This window comes from Pseudopodoces humilis, chromosome 5 (assembly GCF_049639895.1).
Source record: "Pseudopodoces humilis isolate 2021_Gansu_Grassland_sample_001 chromosome 5, ASM4963989v1, whole genome shotgun sequence".
NCBI lineage: Eukaryota > Metazoa > Chordata > Aves > Passeriformes > Paridae > Pseudopodoces > Pseudopodoces humilis.
The window spans coordinates 64,616,132-64,643,480 of NC_142204.1; the positions used below are offsets into that span (position 1 = coordinate 64,616,132).

The 27,349-nt window shown below is 38.6% G+C and overlaps 1 protein-coding gene across 2 annotated transcripts in view; it reads right to left on the bottom strand.

Moving 5' to 3' along the window:
• The window catches only part of SEMA3A (semaphorin 3A), a 235,031-nt gene that overhangs the window by 161,289 nt on the left and 46,393 nt on the right, over nt 1–27,349 (bottom strand). Inside the window, exon 2 of one of the 2 annotated variants that reach the window (XM_088054859.1) lies at nt 2,327–2,524. In XM_088054859.1, the coding sequence (XP_087910985.1) occupies nt 2,327–2,438 (112 nt within the window). In that variant the 5' untranslated portion in view covers nt 2,439–2,524. Of the gene's footprint in view, nt 1–2,326; nt 2,594–27,349 lie in introns of those variants that run through there. The other variant, XM_014255194.2, reaches the window with a different exon arrangement.

A 27,349-nucleotide genomic window follows, 5' to 3' on the forward strand; every position in this document is an offset into this window, starting at 1 on the left:
AATTTGAGTGGAAAAGAACCAGCTGATAAGGCTTAAGTCTTCCCTGACTAATAATATCCCCATACCTGGGGATCAATGCAGCAGCAGCCTCCTATTGACCTGGCTAAGCATTTACACCGGTACTTAACATTAAACATGAGCAGGCCAATCTGATTTTTAGAGTTACACATATTTGAAGTCAAATATATGAATCAAAGGCTACAGTGTGAATTCCTGTAAGTCTTCAGACTTCAACTTGCTTTGGATTAAGTACACATGTACTGTCTTCGCTAGAAAGGAAACAGGGTTGCTCACCATTTGAACTCATTTTTGCTGCACAACAATCCACCAAGTATAAAAGTTTTGATGTTCAGCTCGTTTCCTGTTTTGCTCATATAGAACTCACCATATAGGAAAATTTGATATCTGATATTTTAAAAGATGAAAATTAGACTCTTTATCCCAGCAAGAGAAAAACTGGAAAACAACCAATCGGCAGAGTAGCATATTTTTTAAAGGGTCCACAGATACAGCACCAATGGGCTGGAAAAAACCCAAAAGAACCAAGAGAAAAATGAGAAAAGAAAAAAAGAAAACCACCATCAGTCACATTTGGCAAGTCTTTGAAATTAGTTTCTGTGCATTTAGCCAGTATGAGCAGGGGTAGCAGACTTGAGCCACAGATAAACTTTAAAAGGGTGAAAAAAATAAACAACAATTAATTAGCCATTAAACCCCTTTACAGGTTATTTTTATAGCATTTATGCTTCTATATACTAATCTGAGTATCAGTAAAATTGTAGAAGTTTGGATGCAATTAAGAGTTTTTTAATGAGTTTTTGGCATGACATACAGTTATTGTAGGAGCTCTCTTTAGACTCAATTACTCAAAATAATCGATTTTGTGTTAAATACAATTTTTTTTTCTCATTAACAGACTCCAAACCCCTTAAATTGTTCTTTTCATTCATATATTTTCAAGTTTAAATACACACAAATATGCACATATGTGTTCTTTAAGAAAACCCAGCACATGCATTTATTTCACAGAGCATCCAAGTTTTGCAGGTGCTTAATTCTTTATTTCATCTGGAGTGTGAAAATGACGCCTGCCCTGTATCAGAGAGGACTTCCCCCCCCCCTCAATTGCAGCATGACAAAGATGAAAAAAGAAGGGAAAACATATTTCTACTGGCAAGAGATGTACTGACACTAAGCTGTAAACTGAGATTGACATCTATGACCAGGCATGCACACACATGTTCTCTTTTTCCCCCCTGCAGAAGCAGTGTGTTATTTCTCCTCTCTCCTTTCAGAACCGTAGCTGCAGCTCCTTCTCTCAGCCATCAATAATCTGAGAATTATGAGGAGGCAGCTCTTCAGAGAGATGTGTATGCACCTAGGTGTACAGCTCTCCGTTTAAAAAAACACTCTACAGCTCTTACATTTTCAACTTCTTTCCCAGTTGTACATTCTCCAGATTTGATGAATGCTTCTGAAAATGTACTTAGAGTGGAACTATGCTGATAAAGAGAAGAGCCTGCCTACTTCACTGTTCTCCTTTAATACTGGCACTATTATACAAAAGTTAATTACTGACAACTGCAGTGTGAGTGGCATTACACAATTTCAAACATAAACGTAATCTCACAGCTCTCTTTCTTCAGTTACACCTTCCCTGTGATCTCTAATGACACACATCAGACTACACCGAAAACAACCCCGGTTCAAATACATCGCACTGCATTAAACATCCATACGCAGCATTTTCTGGTGCCTAGCAGTCCTCACCTCCTTTTCTGGACTGATCTGTTCCTTTCAGTTTATAGTTTCTTGGCAAACCCACCATCTACTGCTTATGTTAGGCATCTGATTGTCAGATTTGTACAAACTGAATATTCATGACTTGAAAATTAACCACTTCATGACTAAAATATAAAATAAAAAGAATATATAAATCTTTATCCATTCCAGATCTGGAATTGTGTTTGCACTGCATGCCCAGCACGAGGGAGGTGAGCTGGGCGGCCACACGCGACTCATCGTTTTGAAGAGTAAAGTCCGGTGAAATAGCACAAGACTGCAAAATGCTCTAACAGTGATCGGCACGATCCGGAGTCCTCGTCTGCAATCGCAACTAACTCTTCTTTGTCTGGGTTTAAACTGCCTGGTACGGCAGAACGGAGGGGCTTTTTAAGTAAATGTTTTCAGAAATTTCTCTTAATGTCAATTTTCCCCTTGGAAGAGAAGGAAAAGCAGTGAGGAAGGTGAGGAGGGAGGGAGCGACGGGGCAAGGAGAAAAGAGGTTCGGAGGAAAACCGAGAATAAGAGAGAACAACAGACTTACCTTTATACGATAATTTAAGCCTCGGCACATTATTCTTCACATGCTGGCAGTTGACTCTTCCTGCTAGTAATACTCCCAAGGAAAGCAAGGCAATCCCCCTGAGCCAGCCCATGCTGCAGCAGCCACTGTAGGGTCCCCGCCAGCCGCAGCCGTGGCGCTCTCCGTCCTGCCGGGCGCCGCCGGGGAACTTCAGGCAACCTGGGGAGCGGAGGTAACAGGTGATGGGGGTGGGCTCCGCTCCGCGCCCGCCGCGCCCCGCCGCCGCTGCCGCCCCGGCCCCCCGCTCGCCGCCGCCGCCGGGGCACCCGGAAGCCGCTGTGGCCCCCGCACCCGCCGCGGGCCGGAAAGGGAGGCAGCCCCCGGGCGCGGGCGGCGTGCGGCGGGGGGGCGGCATGCTGCGGGCGGCGGCGGCGGCGCGGGCCGGGGGCAGGGGCCGGGCCGGGCCGGGCCGGGCCGGGGCGGGCCCCGCCCCGCCCCCCCCCCCGGGGGGGGCGGGTCCCGGCGGGGGGGGCGGCCCCGCGCCCCGCCAGCCGCGGGGACACCGGCGCTGCCCGCGCTCCCGGAGCGCCTGACAATGGGAGCGCCGGCAGAACCCCCCCTTCCCTTCCCCGGCTGTCACAGCACATGCAAGGAGCTGAAAAAAAAAAAAAAAAAAAAAAAGGGTAAAAAAAAAAAAGGAACACATCGCGGCAGAGATGAGAGAACAGAAACCTTCGCTCCGCCGCGCTCGGGGAAGGCACGGAGCTAGACATTTCACCAGCTGTTTCGTGTCATTGTCCAGGTTGTAGGGGTTGGTTTTGCTTGGTTTGGGTTTGTTGGGGTTTGTTTGGTTGGTTGTTCGGGGTTTTTGGGTTTTTTTAAACCATTTTGCAGTTCTAATCAAAAGATGCACGTCGCACTTTAAAAACAACAACAGCACAACACAACCCACGACGTTGCCACCCACATAAATATCAGCTTCTGCCCATAGCGTAATCCTCTTCGGGTTGTTCCCAGTTAAAAACAAGTAACAAAGTCTCCCATCAGCATAACTTTACCGCTGAAGCTTTTAAAGCCTTGTTAGGGAAGGTTGCTGTAAACCTCCCTCCTTCCCCACCTCCAGCACTACTCCAATTCAGGAAAAGAAATTCCTAGTAAAGCCCACTTCAACAATCAGTTCAAGACATGGACAGGTCTGTAGGGGCTCGTAAATTACACAGGAATATTCTCTGAAGTGCTCTTTTAAGTTGAAAATGTTACAAGCCTTCCAATTTCTAGGACTGTATGTTTATTGTAATATATTTTTGTTCAATGAAACTAGATAAAGTTTTTTTTGTTTGTTTGTTTAGACAAAAGGAAACACAAAATCCCCAGAGGTCTTTAAGGAGGCGTAAATACAAACATATAAGCAAACTCAAGCTCTCCCCTCCCACATATCTGAACAAACCCCTTCTAGTGAGTGATGGTTTATTAAAATCTCCATGCTGTGCTGAACATCACTGTAATGTGTATTTTGGAATGTAATGTCTTACACAGATATGTACCCTGTGTTACATTCCGAATGCAGTATTTACAGAAGTGCTGGCAATCGACCTTTGTAAAACACTCGCATCGTCAAAGTAGTGTGATGACCCCTCTGTGTTTCATTCTATGGTTTTCCGGAGCATGAGAGTGCTTTATGGTGACAGAGCCTGTGGCATTGCAGTGAGAGTATTTTCCTTCCTTTTACCACTATTTACTGTGGTTTAAAAAACAGTTATCTAGTCCCTCTGATGGTGACCACACTACACGCTGAATTACACAAACACAGAATCTCTCTTCTGTGTTCAGACTTAGCTACTAAACCAGCATTCAGGAAATAGTTTTCAATTTAGAAGTGAAGTTCATAGTTGAAAAAGCGGGTGTCAGTATGGTTCTAATTAAAATGTAAAGACTCGTGCAGAACAAGGCTTGGTACTATGGTAAAACAAGGGCGAAAATTCTGTCATTGCTGCTTTCATTGCTTGATATTCACACACCAGTGGAAAAGAAGGGGCTTTTTCCCTCTCCTTTTTAACAAATTCTTCTGCTTCCTGAGCTTGATTCATTAATCCTGTGGCATTGTATCTGCCAGATTCAGAAATTCTATTGATCAGCATCATTGTTAAGAAAAGAAAATAAAAAAATAATGTTGATTTTGGTCATTCCCACACTTGTTATCCTGAGCATTTTCATGCTCCAGGCAGTGGATTAGAGCTCCAAAACGACAAGAGACGCCTGTCTGTTTTCCATGGATTACTTGCTACAGACATTCACTCTGCAAAGGAATTCATGTCACTTTGAGATTATTTGGAGAATTGGCCTAATGAATTATCCTTTTGTATTGAGCACACAATTAGAAACAAAACACAAAAGATGCACCATATTCAGGACTTTATAAAGCACATCATTTTACAATGATGTTGTTACACTCAATTTACTTCTAGTTGCATAAAGCAGGCACAGCTACTTCTTTTTTTTTCTTATAAGATAGCACAAAGCTAAAAACCTATCTTTCTCATGTTGTATGAAACTGTAACACTCCAGACTATTTTGCATCAATCAAATAAACATATCATGTCCCCAGTCAATATATATTTTCCGCAGAAAACGTATGGACTAGATACAATGAATACTAACTTATCCAAGATTGCATCTGAGAAATATAATACGGCACTATTTAAGGAGAGATGAGACTTTTTGCATCCTTCATGTGAGCAACTGCTCACTTTTTGCCTTCCTCTGTGGAATATGACAGTCCAAAGACATAGGAAAGGGTAAAACCTGATCCTTCTCCTATTTAGCTCTAAGTAGTGCTAATCAGCTAGTCAGGAGAGCATATGCTACACCCCCTTATAAGGAGAGGGGCAATGGCAGCACTTCAGTGGTGCTTGAAGAGGCTTTATATCTCAAAGGCACCCTTTGCCATATGGTGCTTCTGCCAAGGCGAAACTGGGCTCTGCTTGGAAGGAGTGATTTGGCCAAAGCTCTTACAGCCAGTGCCAGAAACGTCAACTCTGAAAATTTAGAGTGGTCAACAACTCACTTGCAAATAACAATCTATTCACCTTTTTTTTCTTTGGTCTTTTGAAAGAGACCTAGCTGCTGAATTTAGAGAGACGCAAAAAAGTAAAATCCTAACTTTCTCAGTTCTTCAGATGTTCTTCTTATCCTCTGAAAAAATGAAGACCGCGGTTATTAGCTTAATGAATTTTTCCATTATAGGGAAGCAAGTTCAAAAGGAATAACAGTTCTTCTGCATCTTTTCCCATATTTGTTGCAGATTTTATTTTCTGTAATGGTATTTATAAGACATTCTATATAGTGTTTTATGTTTCAAACCCCAGATAGGCCCTTGTGGGCTCTGTTTAACATTTCTGGTCTCATGCTGTGTTGCATTATGATTTGGAGGTTTTTTTATGCCACCTTCCAATATGTGCAGCAACTTCACATTGATAGATCTCACAAAAAGTTATACTTGGATTGTTCTGGGCTTTCACTGTTGACTATCCATGCAGAATTACTCTAACAATCACTTACAAGTTGGCATCATTTGGAACTTCTCATTAACTCAGAAATAGTATTACTTGACTCATGATTACTTCAAACCTTGCTGCTTCCTTTGATTTTTATGCTTAGCAGCTCTTGAAAGCTTAACTGCTCTAAGAAAGTCGTTAGTGTGCTTTAAAAACGTACTTCTGTTTTCAGGATTGTTTCCTGTGTTCTGGATGAGTCATTACTTGTTTATATGGAAGTGATCAGGTCCTTCTCAAAACTACGCAGGAATTACCAGAATCTGGTTTTGACACTTGGTACTAATCCAGTAATCCTTGAGACAAAAATCTCTTGGGTCAAGTGTGCAATTTCTGGATAAAAACAGAGAGAAAACCCAAAACTTTTCATTCTGCATCTGATTGCTAAAAACCGCCTTAGAGAGCACACTCGTGCAGGAAATGTGAAATCTCAACTCAGATACACTCCCTGCTATTTTTGTCTAGAGCAGGTGAACTGCTTGATAAGGAGAATGTTTACAGTTCTGCAAAGGGTCCCTTTGAAATTCTCCAGTTGTATGTATAATGATACTCTTAAAGTGCTTCCAAATAACTGAATCATTATTGGTCCAAAAGGAGGCTTAGTCTAGAAAACAATTTTAAGTGCATTTTTCATATGATGTGTGAGAGACCCAGAATGCTGTGTCACAACCTAATGACTTCAGAAGCAAATCTCCTGTAAGAATATGCAGACATCATCTGCCACATTTTACCCTTATGTCACAGGCTGACACTCTCTCATGTGGGATGCTACAAACTCATTGTGGAAACATACTAGGAACATGGTGAACAAGAATGTTTAAAAATAACCCTTTTGGGCATATGAAAGGGGTTGTTTTTCACACAGTTGCAGTGCATGCACCTGCTAATGGAGTAAAAAGAATCATCAAGTGGTCCTGAGGAAAAGCAACAATGCAGAGGAACTTCGGATTCTGGTCTCTCTCTTGAAGGAAACCTGTCGTGGAGCTCTACCTCTGAAGTTCAAATCATTTGCCTATGAAAGACAGGAATCTAAACCTGGAATCTCTTTGACATAAAGCTTATTGCTGACACAATTGTTCCCTTTTTCTCATGGAAGAAAATAAAGCAAAAAGGATGAAACCCATCAAAGGCCTGTACAGGGAAGAAAAATGCTTCTGATAGCCAGACCTGCTGAACTGGATATCAGCTATTATTTTTGCAGTGTTGATGATTATCACATTAGCTCGAGCGGTTATAAGTATCTGTTTCCACCTGTTTTTAGGGGATTTAAAATTCTGTTGAGTGGTACTTTTTGAGTTCTGAAGCAATCACAGAGCAAAGTTATTTAAAAATGCATCAGCAAAAAGAGATGTGCAGGTGTAGAGTTTAAAATTTTGTCAAACTGGAGTTGCCAAAATCACAGGCTAGCATTTAGATCTGGAAATATTCTTGCTTTTGGAAGTCTAGACATGTCTTTTCCCAGCTCTCCCATGGGCTACGTTGCATTTGGTAGCCTTATTCAAATCTCCTGAATCTATATAAATCTGTAACATTTCTTATTATAGAATGTGATTGGGTTGTGAACCACACCAGTCAGTGTCTGTGTTCTCTCAATAACACTGCATCTTACCATCTTGTCATAATCAACTTTTCCTTCATTTCTCAGGAATAATGAGACTGTAGTCTGTGTGATGCTAGTACTTTTGGCAGCATAATGGGATCTGTATCAGTATGATGTGTTTTATTAACAATGCATTCAGGTCTATTAAACACCTCATTAAATTCTTCAAAAATTTTCTTTGCATCCTGTTCTGTAGACAGGTTACATGCCTGTCTGAATAGCAACATTTTCAGATTGCTCTTCAAACCTAAACAAATCTTTTCTATTCCCTTGGCCTCTGCTGCCTGATGTTCATCTCAGACACAGATGTACAGCACCTGTGATATCCTGAGCCATGGTAAGAAGCCCACCTTAACAGCTCAGTGCCAGGCATGTGACTCTAATAGAGTTACAAAAAGTTTATTTTCCCCAATTCCTGGTATGGGTCAGTAGCTTCTGTTTTCAATGGATTAACTCCAGGGTACTCATGCAAATTGAACAAAACTACCAAGTCTTTTAACTTCCAGGCACAGAGACTTCTGTCCCTCTAATTGCTTACATTTATTGGCTGTTGGGCCTTCACTGAGGAAGTACTGGACATATGTTTTTTTCACAGGAGATGAGGGAAATGCAAAGAAATATTTGATGTTCTAATTCTTCAGAAAAAAACCAATTCAAGAGAAATCAAGGGGAAAGGAAAAGGGAAAGGGAAAACAGAAGAAACAGCAGCTTGTTGGGGGAAGTCTAATCAAGCTGGAAGTCTCCTCCCAAATGAACAGCTGCAGAATCACTTGCTCCTCTATCCCAACAGATTTAATGTCTGGTGGATCTCTGAAAAGACAGATTATAAACCAGTTCTGTCCTTTTCTCCACTACTGGCTGTAAAGACAACTTGCAAAGTGTATTGCATATAAATGCATTACACATTCAGCTACTTTGGCCTTCAAATCCAATTTTGGCTTTTATCACCAACTTTTTTTCCAGATTGGAACAACTGACAATATATAAAATATTTTCCTGCAAAAAAACTCAGCAAACCACTATGGTCAGAAAAATAAGACATAGATTAGGTCAGGATTTTCTGCTTGTCTTTGAAAGTCATCTTATGTTCTGATTTGCATCTTTGGGCCCCTGTATAATTTTCAAGGTCTGATCCTAAGGGATTTCCTCAAGGCTGCACACTAAGACGTTAACGTGACAAGAAATTGATCCGGCATTTCTTTTGTACTATACCAACATCCACATCCTTACCTCTTCATTTGTCATAGTATGCAAGTGATTCCTGTCAACCCTAAAAGTCCCTCCTTATCACTCTGTATACAGAAAATCCCCAGTTCTATTATATCTGAGATCCATCGTGGCCAACCTTTTGGCCCTAAGTAATTTTGCTTAGTAACATTTAGTGCCAACTGTCAAAGGCTTGAAAGACACAACACTATCTTTTGTGCCACCCATTCATCACAGGCCTTTAAATAGTCCAGGTGAAGTGTAGCAAACCACAAACTGATAGTGTGTGCATCATCTGCTATGATCATCATTCTTTTCTGGACCTTTCTTCTATGTTATTTTTTTTTTTCTTGTGCTGAGTGGTTCATTAGTGTATGACAAAAAATCCAGTATATGACAAATCCAACAAAAACATAACCACCAACTGTCATCTTCATATATATTCCCTATTTGAGTATCTACACTGGAAAACTTTTTAATGAGGATGCTTTTTGTCGTAGATGAATTGCAAATCAAATTCTCCTGAACAGGGCGTGTGGGTGCAAACTGTCTTTGGAAGATCAAACAATATCACACAAACATAGGGGCTAAAGAGTCAGTTTATGGCTTCTGATTCAAAAATTGTTAGGTATTTAATCACTGCTCAGATAGCCTGTGGAAACTGGGAATGGTAAGTAAACTGTGATAGCTTAGGAAAACTTGGTTGAGCTTTCAAAAATTTGACCTCTGGGAATGCTTTTAGAGTCAGCAATATGTACAAATGTGTACTAGAAGAGGAGAGAGGGGAATTCAAAGAAAAACAAGGTCTAAGAAAGCATTAACTAACTCTCTCTTTCCCTCTCTGAATCCCCAGTGAACAGGGATTTCAGCAGGGGAGGGGAACTTTATCCCTCCTCCAGACTGCTTTTGTTACTATTTCAGAAAATCTTTACACTACATTGTTTTTCTATTTGCTTTTCTGACATCAGACTTCATGATATTTTAGGCAGGTAAATACAGACATTGGAAAGAAGGATTCCTTCTCTCTGCTGAAGTGTTGAAATCCAAAACAAAGTTAGGATGAGGCCGAACCAGTCAGTCACATAAATCTTGCTTGTGGAAATCCAAATGCAGGTTGGACACATGCGCGTACATATACCATTAGAGAAATTTTCTAGAAAAGTAACTGAAAACCCAGGTTGATTTCTGTTTCTCAGGAATTCCAGAAATACTTCAAATACTTTGGTACTGTGACAATTGTACATGCACGCAGACAGAATAACTACAAAGAGCGTCAGGTACTAAAACAAATGTCCCTGACTCTACAATGAGGATTTTTACACCAGTACTTAGTCTTGGAGAAAGTGTAGTCAAACCCAAACCTGAACAGCTGTAGTCCCCCTTCCCTCTTTTCTCTCCAGGCTCAGAACTCTCTGGGGCATCTCACCCTGTGACTGGGGACTAACAGTAGTGGTAGAGGTGTAAAAGTGGCAAAGGAAAGGGAACATATGGCCAGATGCAGGGAGGAGCGCTGCACCAAGCCAGCCTGACACCTTATTGGAGATCATGTGATAATGGAGACCTGCTGACACTGTGTAACTTCTTTTTGCTCTCTCAGAGCCTGCCCTGTTCCCTGTAACTGAGAAGGAAAGACGAAGATGCTGCTACTGCCAGTAAATATTTCCCCCAACAGTGGAAATTCTTAATTCTGGACCAGAATTAGCTGCTTAGCATACTTAGCAACACCTTAGTGACTTGTGATCAGACTAGGAAGGAAAAAAAATTATACACTAATAAGCCAGCTTCTCTGTGCATGCAAGGTAGTTTAATTAAAATATATATTTTATCAAAATAGTAATGGAAAAAGGCTGGACTCATATAGGCCAACTATGTATCTATATATATACATATAAAGACAATACATGTTCCATACTGGTAATAGAACATAATTAGCCATTTTCATTTCCCCTGGCATTTTACAATATCTCACAGATTAATCTCTCAGGTTTTCTTTTTTGCTGGTGTTTTTTTTCTTTCTGTTTAAATCTTATCATGTACTAGTTTCATGAATCTCTCTTAAATATTTCCTAAGTTTTACCTACAAACTTTTTAAATTATAAATGTGTCTATGAAGATTGCTTTTCTTCTATCTTTTTTTTATTTTCTTTTTTTTATTTTTGTGTTTGTCTCTACCTTCAAGTGAAACGGAACAAAAATATGTTCATAAAGACAAAAATTCCATTGTTTATACTGATCAGCACAGACTATGCAGTGAGGGGGAAAAAATGGAGGCATCTGTTGAATACAAATGAAGGCAGCAGGTCAGTGTGTGAGTTCTTAGGTTCTGAAGCTACTTGTCATTTGCTTTTTGACTGAAACCTCACTGCTCCTCTCCCCCTCCACCACAGGACAAAGTTAACTTCACTCCAGGAAGGTTACTTGACATGAAACTGCAAAATGTGATGCATGCAAAAACTCAGTCTTTACCCATTTGCAGCAATGTTCCATGTCAGATTTAAGTTTGCCAATGACAATTTTGTTCTAAACACACCATTTTAGCTGGTAAAGAACCTTTAAACTTCTTCTGTGATGTGGCTAATAGTGTGCCTAAGCCTAGAATTAGTGTCCTTAAAGGTTTAATTGTGGTGGCAGACCCGACTCTTCGAAGAGCTGCCTTGTGCCCAAAAGGTCTATTTTGTGCTTCAGCAACAGGGACTTTCACAATAAATTGTGAAATTTGGAAGGATAATAGGAAAAAAATAGCACTCCGTACTTCAAATGGATCTTGCTTCCCATTTTTCTTCCAAAGTGTTGAATGATACATGACATCATATGATGTGTGGTAATTTTCCCTTCTCTAGAATAAATGGGTTCTATTTCTGAGAAAATGTATTAAAGACAAATTTTACTGTTACCCTGATGTCAGTCCCTAGAAAAACAATTCAAATGCAATTCCTTTGGATTCACACTGATGTAACAGAGAGCAGAATGTGGTGCTTGAAAAAACAGCTGTCACCTTATGGACAACTTATGAAATATCTTATTTGGAAACAAGTGTTCTTCTGTGCAGCTTATTTTCTTGTACTTCTTTTCTCCAGGTCATTTTTTTCTGAAGACAGTGTTTTAAAACAGAATCACTGTTGTTTCTTAAGAATTTATCTGCTTCTGCTCTTATTCCCCACCTGACATCGTAATCCTCTGGTTGTGATATAATAATCATTTTTACAATGACCAATTGTGATTCTACAAGCTGGGCTTAAAATCTGATCCAAGAAATGCCTTTTACTCTGATATCTTACATAACGTCATATCAAATTTTGTCTCAAGAGATAATAATTTCAACCAAGTGACATCAATTAAGTTTTCATACAAGGGAGTGGTACACTTGGTATAACTCCCTAGAGATAAATTCCTCCAGACTTTACAGTTTTATGATTTGACCTTTAAAAATATTTCCACTTTCTGCCCAATGCTTGGTGATACAAGCCTAATGATTTTGTGGAAGAAAACATTACATATACAGTTAAGTCCAGTCTCCCACGGGAGTTAAAAGTTGCAACAAACAGAAGCTCAAGGAAAGGAAAATCAAATGCAAATATATTTCTCATTAATTGTTCTATGAATTTCAGATACCATAGTGATTTATGTGAATAACTTGAAAAGCAACATCCTACTTGACAAGTGCTGAGTGAATACTCTTCTAAAGTCTGCAGTCTTATGTTTGAGGATACAGTTTCATCCTGTATTTTTGTTCTGAAATTCAGTGGTTTCTCTGTTCATCCTACCATCTTTGGCAGCTTTAACTGGAGTTATTCATGGGTTTCAAATTATGCACATGGTTTGCTGGATCTGTGCCCATGTGTGTTGAAATTTTGTAAAGAGTAGGACAGACAGCACAATCCAGAATCAGGGAGAGCCAAGTTTTCTTCTCTAGCGCACTTCAAACTTCAAGGAAGGATCTCTGGGAAGAATAGGTATCTTGGGAAGCAGGTTATCAGATGCTGCGTAAACTAAACCTTACCTTCTTGACAGCTGATAGCATTTGAAAATTGAAGATTGTGCTTAAACTTAAGCCAGCTGACTAACTCAGCTGGATGCAGGACCAAGATTTCTAGAATCTCAAAGTTTCATGTTTAAGTAGACCATTATAACAAGATTTGAACTGTAAATTATTTTTAACAAAAATTAAACTCTGGTTTGTTTAAAGGACTCAATTTCAATGTTTTCTTCTATAACAGATATTTCTAAGGATATGACTTCTTAATTTAAATACTCTGCTTTTTGTAAGACACTGAACATACAAATGAACACGTGAAAGAAGTAAACTAATATTTTGTTAATAGTTTCTACCGCAATAGTTATTTTAAAGTTGTTATTTCTCATTAAAGACCATAGAAGTTTCCACAATTTTTTTCTTGCAAAATCAAGAGAACTCTGGCCTGTGAAGGAACTATTTTCTTCTCAGTAAGATGTCGTGCTATGTTAAAATGATCCATTTGGAGTGCCCAGCTATAGAATTGTTAAAATAAATTTCTCTGTGCTATCATCTCCATGAAAGCCGTGTGCACACAAGATGTGTCTCACAGACCAGAAGATGGATCTCTGATGATATGAATTAGTGCAGAGCATATGTTGTTTTGGAAAACTTTGTTTCATATTGAACACTGGTTGATGATACTTTCCAGTAATATCACATTACAAAACTGATTATAAAAATACCGCAACCACATTATGGATAAAGTTATTATCCATTCTGTTTGCCACACCAATGCCTTACCATGCAAATCCATCCTAGATTTATTGACCGCAAATTATTGTATATGTGGAATAAATGAGTTGGAGAAAGAAGCATATCTTTATGGCTTTCAGCACATCTCCAGTGGAATCAGCATGAAAAATGCAAAAGCTATTTCACTAATCTCTTCCAACATTTTGTATCTGAGACAGTCGCTACCTCAATAACTGTATTTCTTCACTGATCGCGTTTTCAAGGCTCCTGAAACAAAGGTTTCAAAGTATATCTTAGGACAGGGATTGTTTGCTTGTTTGTGTGTTTCGTCTTTTTTTTTAACATATTGTATAGTTCAATTACTGGAAAGGCGAAGTTTGAGACTGTTACTGTTGTTTTTGCATGAAATTGATCTGGGCTCCAGCCAAATTCTGGTCTTATTCTTGTTAAGGAGGAGACATTCAGATGAAAATTAAGATCCTTCTAATGAAATACACTGGAGGATTAAGTTACAAGTGGCAGGACACGTTACCTTATTTATCTAGTTGTGCTTGTGTGATTTGCTAGACCAGCCGTTATGAAAAATGTTCCTTATGCAATCTATTTTCAAGACTATTTCCATTAAAAGTAACATGATTAAGTACACTGCTTTGCTCATAGTTGAGATATGCTCCAATGTTTATATCAAACCAATTAAACTGTGTTGTTTTAAAGCAATAAAATGGTTCTGTAATTTCCACATGTTCTTCTCTACCATTTTCAAGTCTGGAAACTAGGAAATAGTTTGGAAGTTTTGTGCATGCTATTTCTTCCTCAATTTGAGCACATTTGACCTCAATTTTATCTTGCTCTGATTTGTGCTATAAAATATTCTAGATCTCTTATGTGTGTGTGATCTAGAAAAGATCTTATATTTTTCTAACATTTAGAACAAAGATACCTAAAGAGATACTGTCATTGTTACTTTTATTGTTATTTCAAGCATTTTTCTTTCTTAGCATTATGATGGTTGTACCTACAATGTTACAGGTAAAAGTCCCTGAGCAGCTACATTAAAACAATTTACTTGCTGACAATCACATCATTAACATCCTCTTGCTGGCAGTTGAGAAATGTATTACATAGATCCCCTTGACACATCTGCTCTTGTGCAATATGTACCATCATCTTCAAAAGTATGTATTAATTCTGAGTGCCTCCATCTGAACCAAATTAAAAGATCCTGAATTTGCAATAATGGGTGTCCTAAAAACTGTTTTTCATAGAATGTTACATTTGGAGCCAAATAAAGTTAACTACCATTTTTGGAAACCTCTTGGAAAGCATTAATTTTGGGTTTAAATTTGGGTAATTAAGCCATTTAGAATTCTGTCCTATGGGGTCTCTATATACAAGCAGACAAATAAGGAAGGGTCTTCCTTTCAATATCTAAAATTGCAAGGAACTTATTTCTCTATGGACTTCTGGTACCTTCTGTAGAAACCTTTCCTTTGCATTCATAAGTTTCCTTGTGTGGGGTTTGTGAGACCCCACCTGGAGTGCTGCATCCAGCTCTGGGGTCCTCAGCACAAGGACACAGACTTGTTAGAGCAGGTTCAGAGGAAGGCCATAAAGATGATTAGGGTGATGTAGCACCTCTCCTATGTAGAAAGGCTGGGAGAATTGGGGTCATTCAGTCTGGAAAAGTGAAGGCTCCAGGGAGACATTATTGCAGACTTCCAGTACTTAAAGGAGTTACAAGGGAACTGGAGAAGGACTTGTCCAAGGATGTGTGGTGATAGGACAAGGAAGAATGGCTTTAAACTGAAAGAAAGTAGATTCAGGTTGGATATTAGAAATAAATTCTTTACAATGTCAGTGGTCAGGCACTGGAATGGGTTGCCCACAGAAGTTTTCAGATCACTTCAAGGTAAGGTTGGATAGTACTTTGAGCAGCCTGGTGGAAGGGGTCCCTGCCCATAGCAGGATGGTTGGAACTAGATGATCTTTTAGGTCCCTCCCAACCCAAATCATTCTATGATACTATAATTCATGCAAGCTGGAGTACCAAAGGCCTATTCAAAGCTAATTTGAGGTTAGAGCAAGACATGGAAAGATTTAGGGAATGAAATTGCCTTCAAGGCCATCAGGAGCATTTTTTCACCGTAAGTGGGGTGTAGCAAGTTCCTTTGAACATCAAGCTTTAATGGGACTAATATTACCAGCCTGGGAACAGCTGTGGGTGTATGGAAACAGCCTGGGGAGCAGAACAGGTAGCTTAGTACATGGATAGTTATATATAGGGGATTTTTCTCAATATGGAACATCTTAAGGCTGCTCAGCAGGTTGCATGTTTTGAGGCTTAGGCTGTAGGGCTGAGGTACAAGTGCTGTGTGACTGTGAGTTGTTATGCATCATCTGACTATGTGAACACAGCATGTGCTTAGTTTTACAGTGGTAAAAATGTGTGAGCTCATACCTCTGCCACTAGTGCAAAAAACAAACACCTCTGGGTCCACTTCTTTTGCCTTCACTGCACAGTATCTGTTCACTGCTGAAGCCTTACTCTTGTCAATGCAGCACAGTGCAGAAGCAATTTACCCATCACTGAGGAGTCTAGCTGGAGATCTCATCAGAAGCAGAAGGGAAGATGATGCAGAAAGCAATGGATAAAAATCCCTGAAACCTCTCTTTCTAAATTCAGTGACCAAATGGTGGGAAAATAAATTGAAGCTCTTTCTGGAGAATGTTGTGATTTGCAATGGCATCAAGCTGATATTTCTACTATATCCTGTACATTCTGTAAGAGAAAAAAGTCTGAAAGAGACAGATGATGGGAACAACAGAGATGGAGAAATTCTCACATAAGATGCTATAAACTCAAACCAATATGAGTATTTTACATATTGTTCCACCTCGTATCTCTGCTGCTGCCATATTTTGCAAAAAACCTATATTTGTGGGTCATACTGGACTGCAAACTCTGCTTCTGTCCCTGTCAGCTTTAGCCAGTGAAGACCTGACAGCGGAAATCTACAATCATATAACAGTAACTGGAAGGCTTTGAACTCATTTGCTTGCATGAGATAAATAACTTCAGGAGACATAGTTAATGTTATACTTATCTTATGCACAAGTGGAAGAGTTGGCTGTGATCCACTTCCGACTTGGAATTTTTACTACTACAGTTAGCATTAGATAAAAGCTGATTTCAGGAACCAAGAAAATAGTGTTAGAGAGAAAAGGAGGGTTCTGCCTCCTTCACAGCAGTTGGGAGGTAGTGGACAAGCTGCCATTTAATTTCAGCAATTTATGTTGGGACACCTCTCATTCAGAAGTCAGTCTTTGTTATACATATGTAAAGCAGAATATCAGCAGTGTCTGGAGCAGGACAGGTTAATGTACTGATAAAGAAGTAACACAAACTTCAACTCAGAACAGCCAATAGCATGAGTTACAGATCATCAGTCAGCTAAAGACTGTGGCCAAGGCAGATGGAGTTTATAATTTAAAGGATTTAATTCTGCTTTTTCTGTGACAACAATTCACACTACAAAAAAAAATCTGTACAACACTGATTGTCAAAGGAGAAACAAAAACTGCACAAGCCTAAACACCCTCTTATGCTGTATTAGCAGAAGGTGATGTATCCACAACACACTTAGTGAATGGGACAAGATTTAGTGTTTACATTTCTATCTGTATTTCTGCTGCTTCTTACTACATACTTAAAAGGATGTTATTCTTCAGTGAGTAATAAATTCCCTTTCAAAAACTAGCCTAGGTTAACTGAATTTGTTTTTAGGAAGAATGTCTCACACACTGCATTTCACTTATTATTCAAAAGTAAAAATATTTCCCCAATATCTCAGAAGCATGAAGAGGCAGTTCAAGAGAAAAGAAAAGTTGTGTCTAGATTCTCTCTTCCTACTGTTACCACAGCTTCTCTGTTTCTGCCCTGTGTTTCTACTGACCAGAGGTGAACAGCCTTCAGCTCTGGGAAGGCAGATAGTTAAAAAAAATCCACAGTAAAGAACAATCTCTGTCTTCTTCCAACACCCTTTAGAACCTGGGCTGTTTCACAACAAATAAAGTTCTTTAAGTACCAATATGAATTTAGTCACTATATTTTTAAGAGTTCTGTATGAATTTCAGCCTTTAGTTCCCTGTGTTTAGAATGCATATGATATATTTTCTGTAGCATCTTTTTAGCAGCAGAACAAAATGCTGTGTGAACTATTTTCTGTGAACTATGTAAATATAACAAAAAAAACCACTACTATCAGGTGGCATTTCTGTGTATCTTAATACAATGAAAAATAGTAACTAATAATTTACATCAGGGAAACCTGATTGCTTGAGAAGAATCTGTGTTACAATTTTACTTGAAAAACGGATACTCTGTTCATTTGTATGTGGAGAAAGCTCTGAGATATGGATATAAAATATAGCAGGATTAGAAGGTTGATCCTATTTACGCTCAGGAGAAATAATGCACCTGCCATATGCAAGAGTAGTAGCCTTAACAGGAAACTGCAATACCTGAAAAGGAGACCAAAAACACCAGAAAAAAAAATCAAAGTTGTGATAAATAGTGTCATCAAAATCCAACATGCCTCCTTCCCTCTCAGTCACCTCTAATTTTTGAGGATAGAGGTAGAGGCTATCTCCCAGCCACCATGGAGCTTCCAAAGCTGCCCTGAATAGTCTGTGTATTGCATTTACCTATACCCTAAATCCCATGACATAAAGGAATCATGTGCAGTAGTGGAGTCAAAGAAATCTGGAATAACTATGAGCAGTACAGCTCCAGTAGCCGAATAAATCTGGGTGGGGGTAAACTTAGGAAGGAAGAGCTCTTAAATTGGCTTCATATTAAATGTTCCCTCCCTACACAGTGACACTTAGAAATCATTTGAACATGTATATCTGAGCAAAAGCACAAAGCTTTTAAATTTTAAGTTGATAATTTTAATAATTTTATAACAAAGGATTTTTCAATGTAAACATGGAAGGAAATGTATATTTTTAACTTAAGCAGAATAATCAACACTGATATCAGAGTTCATATATTTTGGTTGCTAAAATCTTAGGTCATTTTTTCCTCCCCAGAGAGGCATGGGGTAGTAAAAATCAAAATTTTAGTGAAAAAGGAATGATTCCCCTATACCCTTGCAAGAATAACTCCAAGAAAATTAGGTTTTTTGGGGAGGTGGCATTCATGGAGCTCTCTGCCTGCTTCCCCTGCTTTCTTCTTGGGTGTATCTGAATATATGTCCCTGTCACCCCTAAGCTGATGTAGCACCCACTCCTAAAAGATGAGCAATGAGAGGCCTTGGTTTGCTGTGCTCGTTCTCCAGATATACTGTACACTCTTCCCAGGAATATCAGATTTATTATGTAAGTGCAGAACCAAAGCACAGTGCACTCTCATTAAAACTGGCCTTCCTGACCAAAAATGGATTTACAGAACACTTCTAAAAAAGTAATTACATTCATTATGCACATATTAAATAATGTGACAGAGAGAATGACCTAAGAGACTCTTGAGGAAGGTAGAGACCTGGACCAGTGCATCATCTGGGAAATTCTTCTGTCTCACATGGGACTTTTACCAGCTTATCCTGGAAAAGAGAAAACATATAAAGGGGCCAGGGACCAAATGACATATTTCTTTAGGCTGTACATAGCTGGTTTATATAGTACAAGTGGTACATCCATGCTATAGACAATGCTAGGGCCTGCCCAAGTCATATTGGCTTTAGAAAAGCAAAACAAAACATTAGCCACAACTAACAGCTCTGAACTGCTGGAATTTTGAAAAGAAACAGAGATTGTGGCCCAAATCTGAATGTTCATAATCAGACATAACATATCTTAACGCAACTAGATCTTAACATAACTAGCTATATGTGCACTTTATTATAAAGCCAAAGTCATCACTAAAGTGCCTGATGGCACATAAAGCTTTCCAAGTTCTTCTCAATGCTAAATTATACCAGGAAATTTATGATAAATGTTCCTAAGTTAAACTGTACAAAGAAAATCTAATGACTATCAAAGAGAAGTTTAAAGAGGTTCTAAAGATGATAGGTTTATTAAAAGACACATTAATAAATAGCTACTGTGCCAGAAAGCAGTAATCTTATTTTTTAACGAAAATTCTAAGAAGGGCTCTGGCAAAGTCTACTTACAGTAGTGTGATTGAAAATGATCAGCAATGGCTCATGTAGCATACTAACCACAGTAACTACTAACCAAAACTCAGATTCAGTCTGCTCAAAAGAAGGCATTGACCTCAAGCAATGGAAATAAGAAGCTTCAAGTCATTCTTTCTAATTCTGTATGCCCTTCTAAAATGAAATCATTCAGTCATTATTTATTGCTATCAGATGGGGGTCTGGAAAACTGTTCCAGTATTCGAGAAGCTGAAAATGATTAGTTTTTCAGATACAAAATTATGTGGTCAAGCTGATAAAAAAGGGGGAAAGACAACTACAAAAAAAAAATACTGATTAACTACAGTAGCACTGTCTGGACAAACATGCAGTGGAACAATGTCTAAAAGTTATGGAGTTTGCAACACATGAACAAACTCAGGTCTTGGGATAGGTGAGGACTGAGATTGCCAGAACTACATCTGAGATAGACCTGTGGGACCTCATCCAAGTTACCAGCATGGGATGGTAGGATCAGAATTTTCCAAGAGCTTTGCAAGGGACACCATTCAGTTCTAGATGGGCTTTCGGTTAAAGGAAACAACCTCACAATTTCTAGGGTGTTACAGGAATATATGTATTAAAAACAATACATAAAAGTCATCTGAGGGTCCAAAAACACCTTAGAGGAAGGGCAAAAATATTTTATAACAACCCAAAGTGAACAGAGAAGTAAAGAACACTGTCAGGGATTACCACATGAGCCAAAACTAAGTGAAAGTAATAAATTCCTGCTAATGATAAAGGAAAATCAGCACCTTGAAGGAAAACACAAATAGATGATATTGCTTAATTTGGTAAGGATAAATATGCTTGTGTTAGAATATAATTCTGACTCTTAAGAGATGATTTTCACAGAAAATACTGCAGCTGAACATGTAGCCACATGTGCTAAGTAATTTTTTGCTAAACCAGCTCTACATCTAATAGAAACCTGCTGCACAGTAAATTCTGACAGAATTTAGTTAATTTTATTTTAAGTGGTTTCATTACAGGTGTAGAATGCAACCCCCAATTGATGTTATCCCTAATGTTATAAGTAACCAAGAAAATGGAGCCAAAAAAAACCCCAAAAAACCAACAACACCCAAAAACCCAAACTGAAACCCCAAAACCTCCGAAACTAATAAAAAACCTGTGGAGCCATGCTCCTAGCAATGCTAAGCATGACTAATTTGTGGGGTGCTGTGATGAGTCTGCCATGAAGTGTTATTTGTTCCAGAGGGAAGAGAAGACATTAATAGGCTGTCAGATCCAACTCTAAAAGTAGAGACAGGAAAAAAAAACAAACTTGGCTTGACCTGGTGCCTCCAAGAGAAATGAGCATTTTATTAAAATGAAATGAGAATATGTTGTGAGACTTAGACAGTCACCAGTGGCATAGTTTAGGTGAAACTGTACAACCAAACTGACACAAACTTTAGAGAAAGGGTAATGTCTTTACAATTCTTGGGGAGATGTTTGAAAAGGTCATTTTCCCTAAGGAAGTGTCACTTGAGTAAGAGTTGCAGAAAATTGACACAGTGAAACCTGTGGGCATGGCACAACCAAAAATAAGTGGGACTGATGGTCCCAATGGGAAGGCACAAAGTTTTCTAGAGCAGCATGTCAAGGCTGCTGGTCATTTCAGATCATTTACAACTAATGAATAAAATATAAATAAAGATAAGTTATACATATTTGAAACTCTGAATTATTTTAATGATGATTTTTGATGTTTTTAATGTTTTGCTGGTAAAAGAAGAAATGGGATTCTATGTTTTCAGTAAGTCTTTTCATGTGTATGTTGAGCTATTGCTAAATTTACATGGCATCTGAGAGAAGCACTACTGCTCAGTTCAAAACATCGGAGCTAAATGATGCACAGTTTACTCAAATAGCTGAACTCTGGACAATTTTGAAGGAATACAGCAGTAATAAAGTTATAAAAGAGGTGGTAATGTAATTTCTCATCTCTTGCCCGTCTGAGAGTGAATTTTAAGAAAAGTATAAAAAGTAGATTAACAGACCCAAGGTCATGGTTAAAAGATCAGTGATAAAGGAACCAGGGCAACACAAAAATAAAAATATCTAAGTGTCTCCCAGACAACCCATTTAATCTTATCTAAAAAATTTCCCTATACCCTTGATAACTTTAGAAATATTTAGTACTGCTTTCTGAAAACATTTGAAAAATGTTACCCTGACTTCCCTAGCAAACTCTCTATAATTTGTTTTCCCAGTTGTCTTTCTGTAGAATTAGCATCACCAGGATAAACTTCTTGGTGCAGGATGAATCAGTTTCTGCTTCTTTAAATCTCACTGATGAATATCACTGGTAGTAGACTCTTGCCTCTGATATTACTGAGAATGAATCTTCAAGCCACTAAATTTAGGAAGAAACATCTCTCCCAGAATGGCTGCAGTTGGTTCATATGATGTTCTTATGCCTTTTATTCACTGTCATATCAAGCTACATCTATCTTTTAAAAAAATGGCATTTAGTCTAAGAGTCTAAAATATGCTAATATGCTACTTCCATCATCATCTCAACTGTTTTGTAAACACATGAAAAGTACTTGCTCAGGTTGTTACTTCTGCGGTTCACATAACTGGAGCTTTTATTCTGCTGTGAAGTATCACTGATAACCTCTTATTTTTGCTTCCTTAGATCATTAATAAAAAATTCTGCCCAGTCTTGGTTCCATACATAACAAAGCTAGGATAGAGTTAATTTTCTACTTAGTAGCTGGTACAGTGCTGTGTTTTGGATTCCATATGAGAATAAATGTTGAAAACACACTCATGTTTTGGTTGTTGCTAAGTAATTCTTAGTCTAAATCCAGGACTTTTCAGTTTCCCAGGCTCTGCCAGTGAGCAGGTGCACAAGACTTTGAGGGGAAACACGGCCAGGACAGCTGACCTGAGCTGGCCAAAGGGATGTTCCACACCATGGAGGGTCATGGCCAGTACAGAAACTGGGAGGAGTTGGTCAGGAGGTGCTCAGGGATGGGATGGGCATTGGTCAGTGTGTGGTGAGCAATTGCATTGTGCATCAGTGTCTTGGATTTTCTTTCTCTCTCTTTTTCTTTTCTTTATACTTATTGTTGTGGTTTTTTTAATATTACCATGCAAGCTGCCTGGTACTTAGTTTCTGGCTGTGGTTAAACCATGTCATCCTCATTCTCCTGCTGTATAACCAGAGTTTCAAAACTGTGTTTGAAGATGATCTGGTTTCAGTTGAATGTGTGTATGTATGATAGCAATATATCAACTAGTATATTGAAGATGAAATTAATTGCATTTCATCTACAGTATAGAACCTTATTCATCTGACTGCTGTGTGCAGACAAAAAAAAATCCCACTAGAGTGACTAAATAGCACTTCAAGACCTCCTGCCCTGACAATTGTGTTTTATCACTTCAGTACTTTTATTGATTTCTTGCTCATTTCACCTGGGAATTCCATATTTCTATGGAGATTAATTTTACAGTCATAAAACCTTTGCTTTATTGTGCTTTTTTCCTTGCTATTTTCAAACTAATATGATATTTTGGAAGGGAAATGTTGACAGAGTTAAGTAGTGAATTAAAAAAATCCTCATGTAAAGACAACTTCAAAGAATTGTTCAATTTCTAAGCCATAAATCCTTATTTCCTTTTATTAACCTTCCAGTCAGACACAGAATTTGCTACAGCAGGAAGCTCAAATGATCCCTTAAATTTTAGGCTGTTTCCATTTATGTTAAAATCTTTCTAATGTCTACTGTATGGCCCAGGAGTTATTTTAATCCTAGATATGACAGGTAAATTTCTATTTAGAGAGAGGTAAAACACTTTGGGTACATCAGGTGGATAAAGTCTGAATCAAGGATTCCAAGCCTCTCATGCAATCCTTAGCAACATTATTAATCCTAAGCAACTGACTTTGCAAATCTCCAATCAAAGCTGAATTTTCACAGATGGATAAGGAGAATATTTTCCTTCATGGAGGGGGGCAGTGGGTACTGCTACAATGCTGACAAATTTTCCCTGTCACTTTGAGTAGCATGAACATTTCCAGTTGCCACCAGTAACAAAAACAAACAAGCAAACAACCCCACAAGCCAAAACTGTCATCCAATTCCTGCTATTCTGACTACAGAAGTTTCAACAGACTTCTTCTTTGCTCAAATTATCATCAAAAGAATATTCTTGTGTAGCAGTAGCAGACAAAAATAAAATCAGTGTGGTTCATACAAATTCATGTTTCTTACATTACATCAAATTGAAGAACTGTCTGCTTTTGATTGCTGTGTTTTGCTATCAGTTGTATATTTGCTTTGGAACATAAGCTCTACAATGCCTTTGATGTGAAATGTCTGGCAGGTGTATCCATGTGTTCTTCACAAACAGCAAGCAAGCTAGGAACCTTGTGTGACAAAATAAGCAGACAAGTACTTGGGTAGTGATGAGACAGTATTTGAATTCCCACAGCGCTTTTGAAGAGGCTGGTGTACAGTGGCTCACAAGATTTAGCCTAAAATGCAGGGTATCTCTTCCATGGGATCTAGGAAGGCTGGTGGCACTATTTTCCACCTCCTTGTTCTCTATGCATTCAAGAACCTGGACAGTGTTTGTTCCTTTCTAGGACAGATAAGGAAAGACATTCGATATTGCACTAATGGGTATAGAGATAACCTATTCCTGCCCGTGTTTGTAAATGTGATATTCTCTCATGCTCTTATGACATATCTGATTGCAAAGCACAGAGGTACAGGCCATGTCTCCCATAGCTGGATCAGCATTCACTCTCCTTTTGTGCTTTCTCTGCCCTGAAAATTCCGAGTTTATTTGGCATTAAATCTAACTTTAGCTCTGTCTTCACACAAACCCCTGCTTTTAACTTGTGCTAGTTCAGCCCTCATAAAGAACAAAAGCTAAAATTCAGATAAGCAAACATTCATGATTTTCTAACAGGGGAAATTTTAATGCTGATAGAGAGAAGCTCATCTCAAGACAGCTATTGGGGTCACCCATATGCTCAGAGAAAATATTGAATCATGGAGGCAGAACTGGTGAGGGGATTTGGCTCACTGCTGTGTTGAGAATCTCCCAGCATGTCATCTAATTATGCTATCAGCTTCTCTCCAAAGTGACATGCACATAAGCAGAGTGCCCAGGTGGATTTAGGATCAAGAGTGGTACTCCACAGGGGGATTTTCACACTCAAACTTGCTTAACACAAATGGTGCAAGAGTAACGAAAAGGCTACACCTCCTTGCTGGAGCAAAGAGGATAAAGCCATCAGGATAAAAAACATCTTTTCACCACGTAGCTTAATGAGGGCTTTCCTTCTCACAGATTTCAGCTACATAAAAAATCCCAAACCCAAACTTCAGGCAAATAATAAACAGGTTATTTTTTAATTAAGAAAATCTAATTGCAAATCTTCCATAAACTTTTGAAGCATAGATGAAATAAGACTTTGCATATTCTCTTCCACCTCATAGAAGTGATAGTAAATGACTGGTTGGGGGTGTAGAAACCTATGGAGTCAAAAAACAATCCATGGACCATGCCTGGCATTCAGCAGTTGATCAACCCTTCAGGAAATTTCCGAAGTTAGAAATAACTCCTTAAGATATACCAAAAAAAAAGCTCTCCATGACCTAGGAGTCAAGACACAAATGTCCTTTATGCCTTGATATTTCATTATCCAATGTTTTTTATTATGGAACAATGGAACAAGTCATGACCAAAACTTTAGTCATTAACTCTTTTCTGATCTACTACCAGTTTGGAAAGTGGTGACTACATGATTCATATATATAATGCCAAAACAGGAGCAGCATGAATGTTAAATTATTTGCCATGTTCACAGACTGTCAGATGGGGCTGATAGCCAGCTTTTCAAAATAATCACGAAACTATCTGCACAGCTGTATCATATTTTCAGCTTGTACTCCTTTACTACTGCAACCAGCATCCAGTGTTCTCAACCCAATGCTCTCTTTGATGAATATGGCAAATCATTTCAATTTCATATTTCTTCTTGCTATAAATGAAAGAAAAAAAAAGTGTGACTGTCTAGTCTGATCTATAATTTCCTCTGAAGCAATATTGCAAAAATTTCCCATTTGCAAAGCAGGAATAAAAGAGGGAGGTGATAAACAACAAGCATAGAAGTGTTGCATAGATGACATGAATAGATGAAGGGCCTAAACTAATTGTGAGAAGTGAGAAGAATGAATTGAAGTGACAACACATAATCAAATTCTCTTTTCATTGTCTTCTATCTCATTTCTGCAAAATGTGTTGAACTCATGATTGTCTATCATTAAAGGACAGAACATTTGCCTTTATTGTACCCTAACTGCTTCAGTTGCTATTTATCAATCTGTTTAATTAATAAATAAGTTACTGCTCCCAATTGTTTTGGAGATGCTACACAGTACTCCAAGATTATAAGGTAAGAAAATGCATTGGCAAAAATATTACAACTTAATATAATGCAATTATGTTACTGATAATCTGGAAAACAAATCTATCAGTATAACAGTTCTGCCGCCCACGCACCCCAGGCAGAACAAGCACCGTGCAAAGCTCTGTGAGACACTGAGCTGCCTCAGAGAGCTGACAGTCTGGGGCTGTGGCAGGAAGCAAGTGGGTATGGGCAAACAGATGGGCAAAGTGGAAGCTAACAGTGAAATGGTTATGATTAGTGTAACAGTTTCCGAATATTTGATCATGAGCTTGCTGCGGGGGCAAAGAAAAAAGCCTTTATTTTATTCTTCCATAAAGGGATGGATGTTAATAAGATAATTAGGGTAATGATGTAATTAAAAGCGAAGCTTCAGTCCCAAAAGATATGGTTTATAATATGAGTGAGGAATATTACCCCATATGATGTTTTTAATATTCAGTACAGTCTGGCTTTGAGAAACTTCACAAATGCTTTAAGGCAAGTTTAAAAATGCCATCTTCTAGAGGGAGAATTGGGCCATTCTTTATTCTTAAATACATATTGTAGGAGAGTGCAGTGAGCAGAGAGAGCAGGTTATCCAGATTGCAAGGACAAGCACAGCTATCACCTAACTGTTCCTAAAAGGGATCTTGGCAAACTCTAGAGGTCAGGGAGAGTCAGTAAAGGAGTAGATTCAAGCTGGAGAATTCTCCCTTCCAGAGCATTTGGCAATTGATATGATGGGATAGCAGTGCTCGCCCTTTCCACTCAGCAGCCCAGCACAGCATTAGCAGGCTTTTCTGGAGTAAAAATACACCTCAGTTCCCCCAGCTCCAGCAGAAGGGAGAGCTGTGTTAAAATAAATCAGTCAAGTGCTTAATAAGAATGACCTGTGAACTCCCTTCCCGTCAGAAATGGCCTTATTGTCAGAAAACTGTTGTAAGTGAGAATATTTGCTCCTTGAGATTTATTTTTTCATGATTGCCTAAACTAACTACCCTTTCTATTCCTCAGGTCAATGTGAAGTCTGTGCCAATGCATTATAAAATGGCTTTGTTTGCCAGAGCCCTTTGACCACTGAGGGTTTCTGAGCATTCCCATGGATTGGAATTCATTGGCCTCTACAGTGTCCTCACCATCAACATGTTATATCCATAATATAGCAGGGAGAAAAAAAAAACTCAAACAACATGCACAATAAATAAGGGTATCCTTACTTCAAAGCATAATTAATCAAATTTCTGCAATATTAAGATAACTTAGAGATATCTCTCCTTCCTAGAAACCTCTGTCTTAACAAACCAGATTACACAGGCAGAAATTCTCAATCTGTAGGTTTTAACTCAGATAGCTTCCCC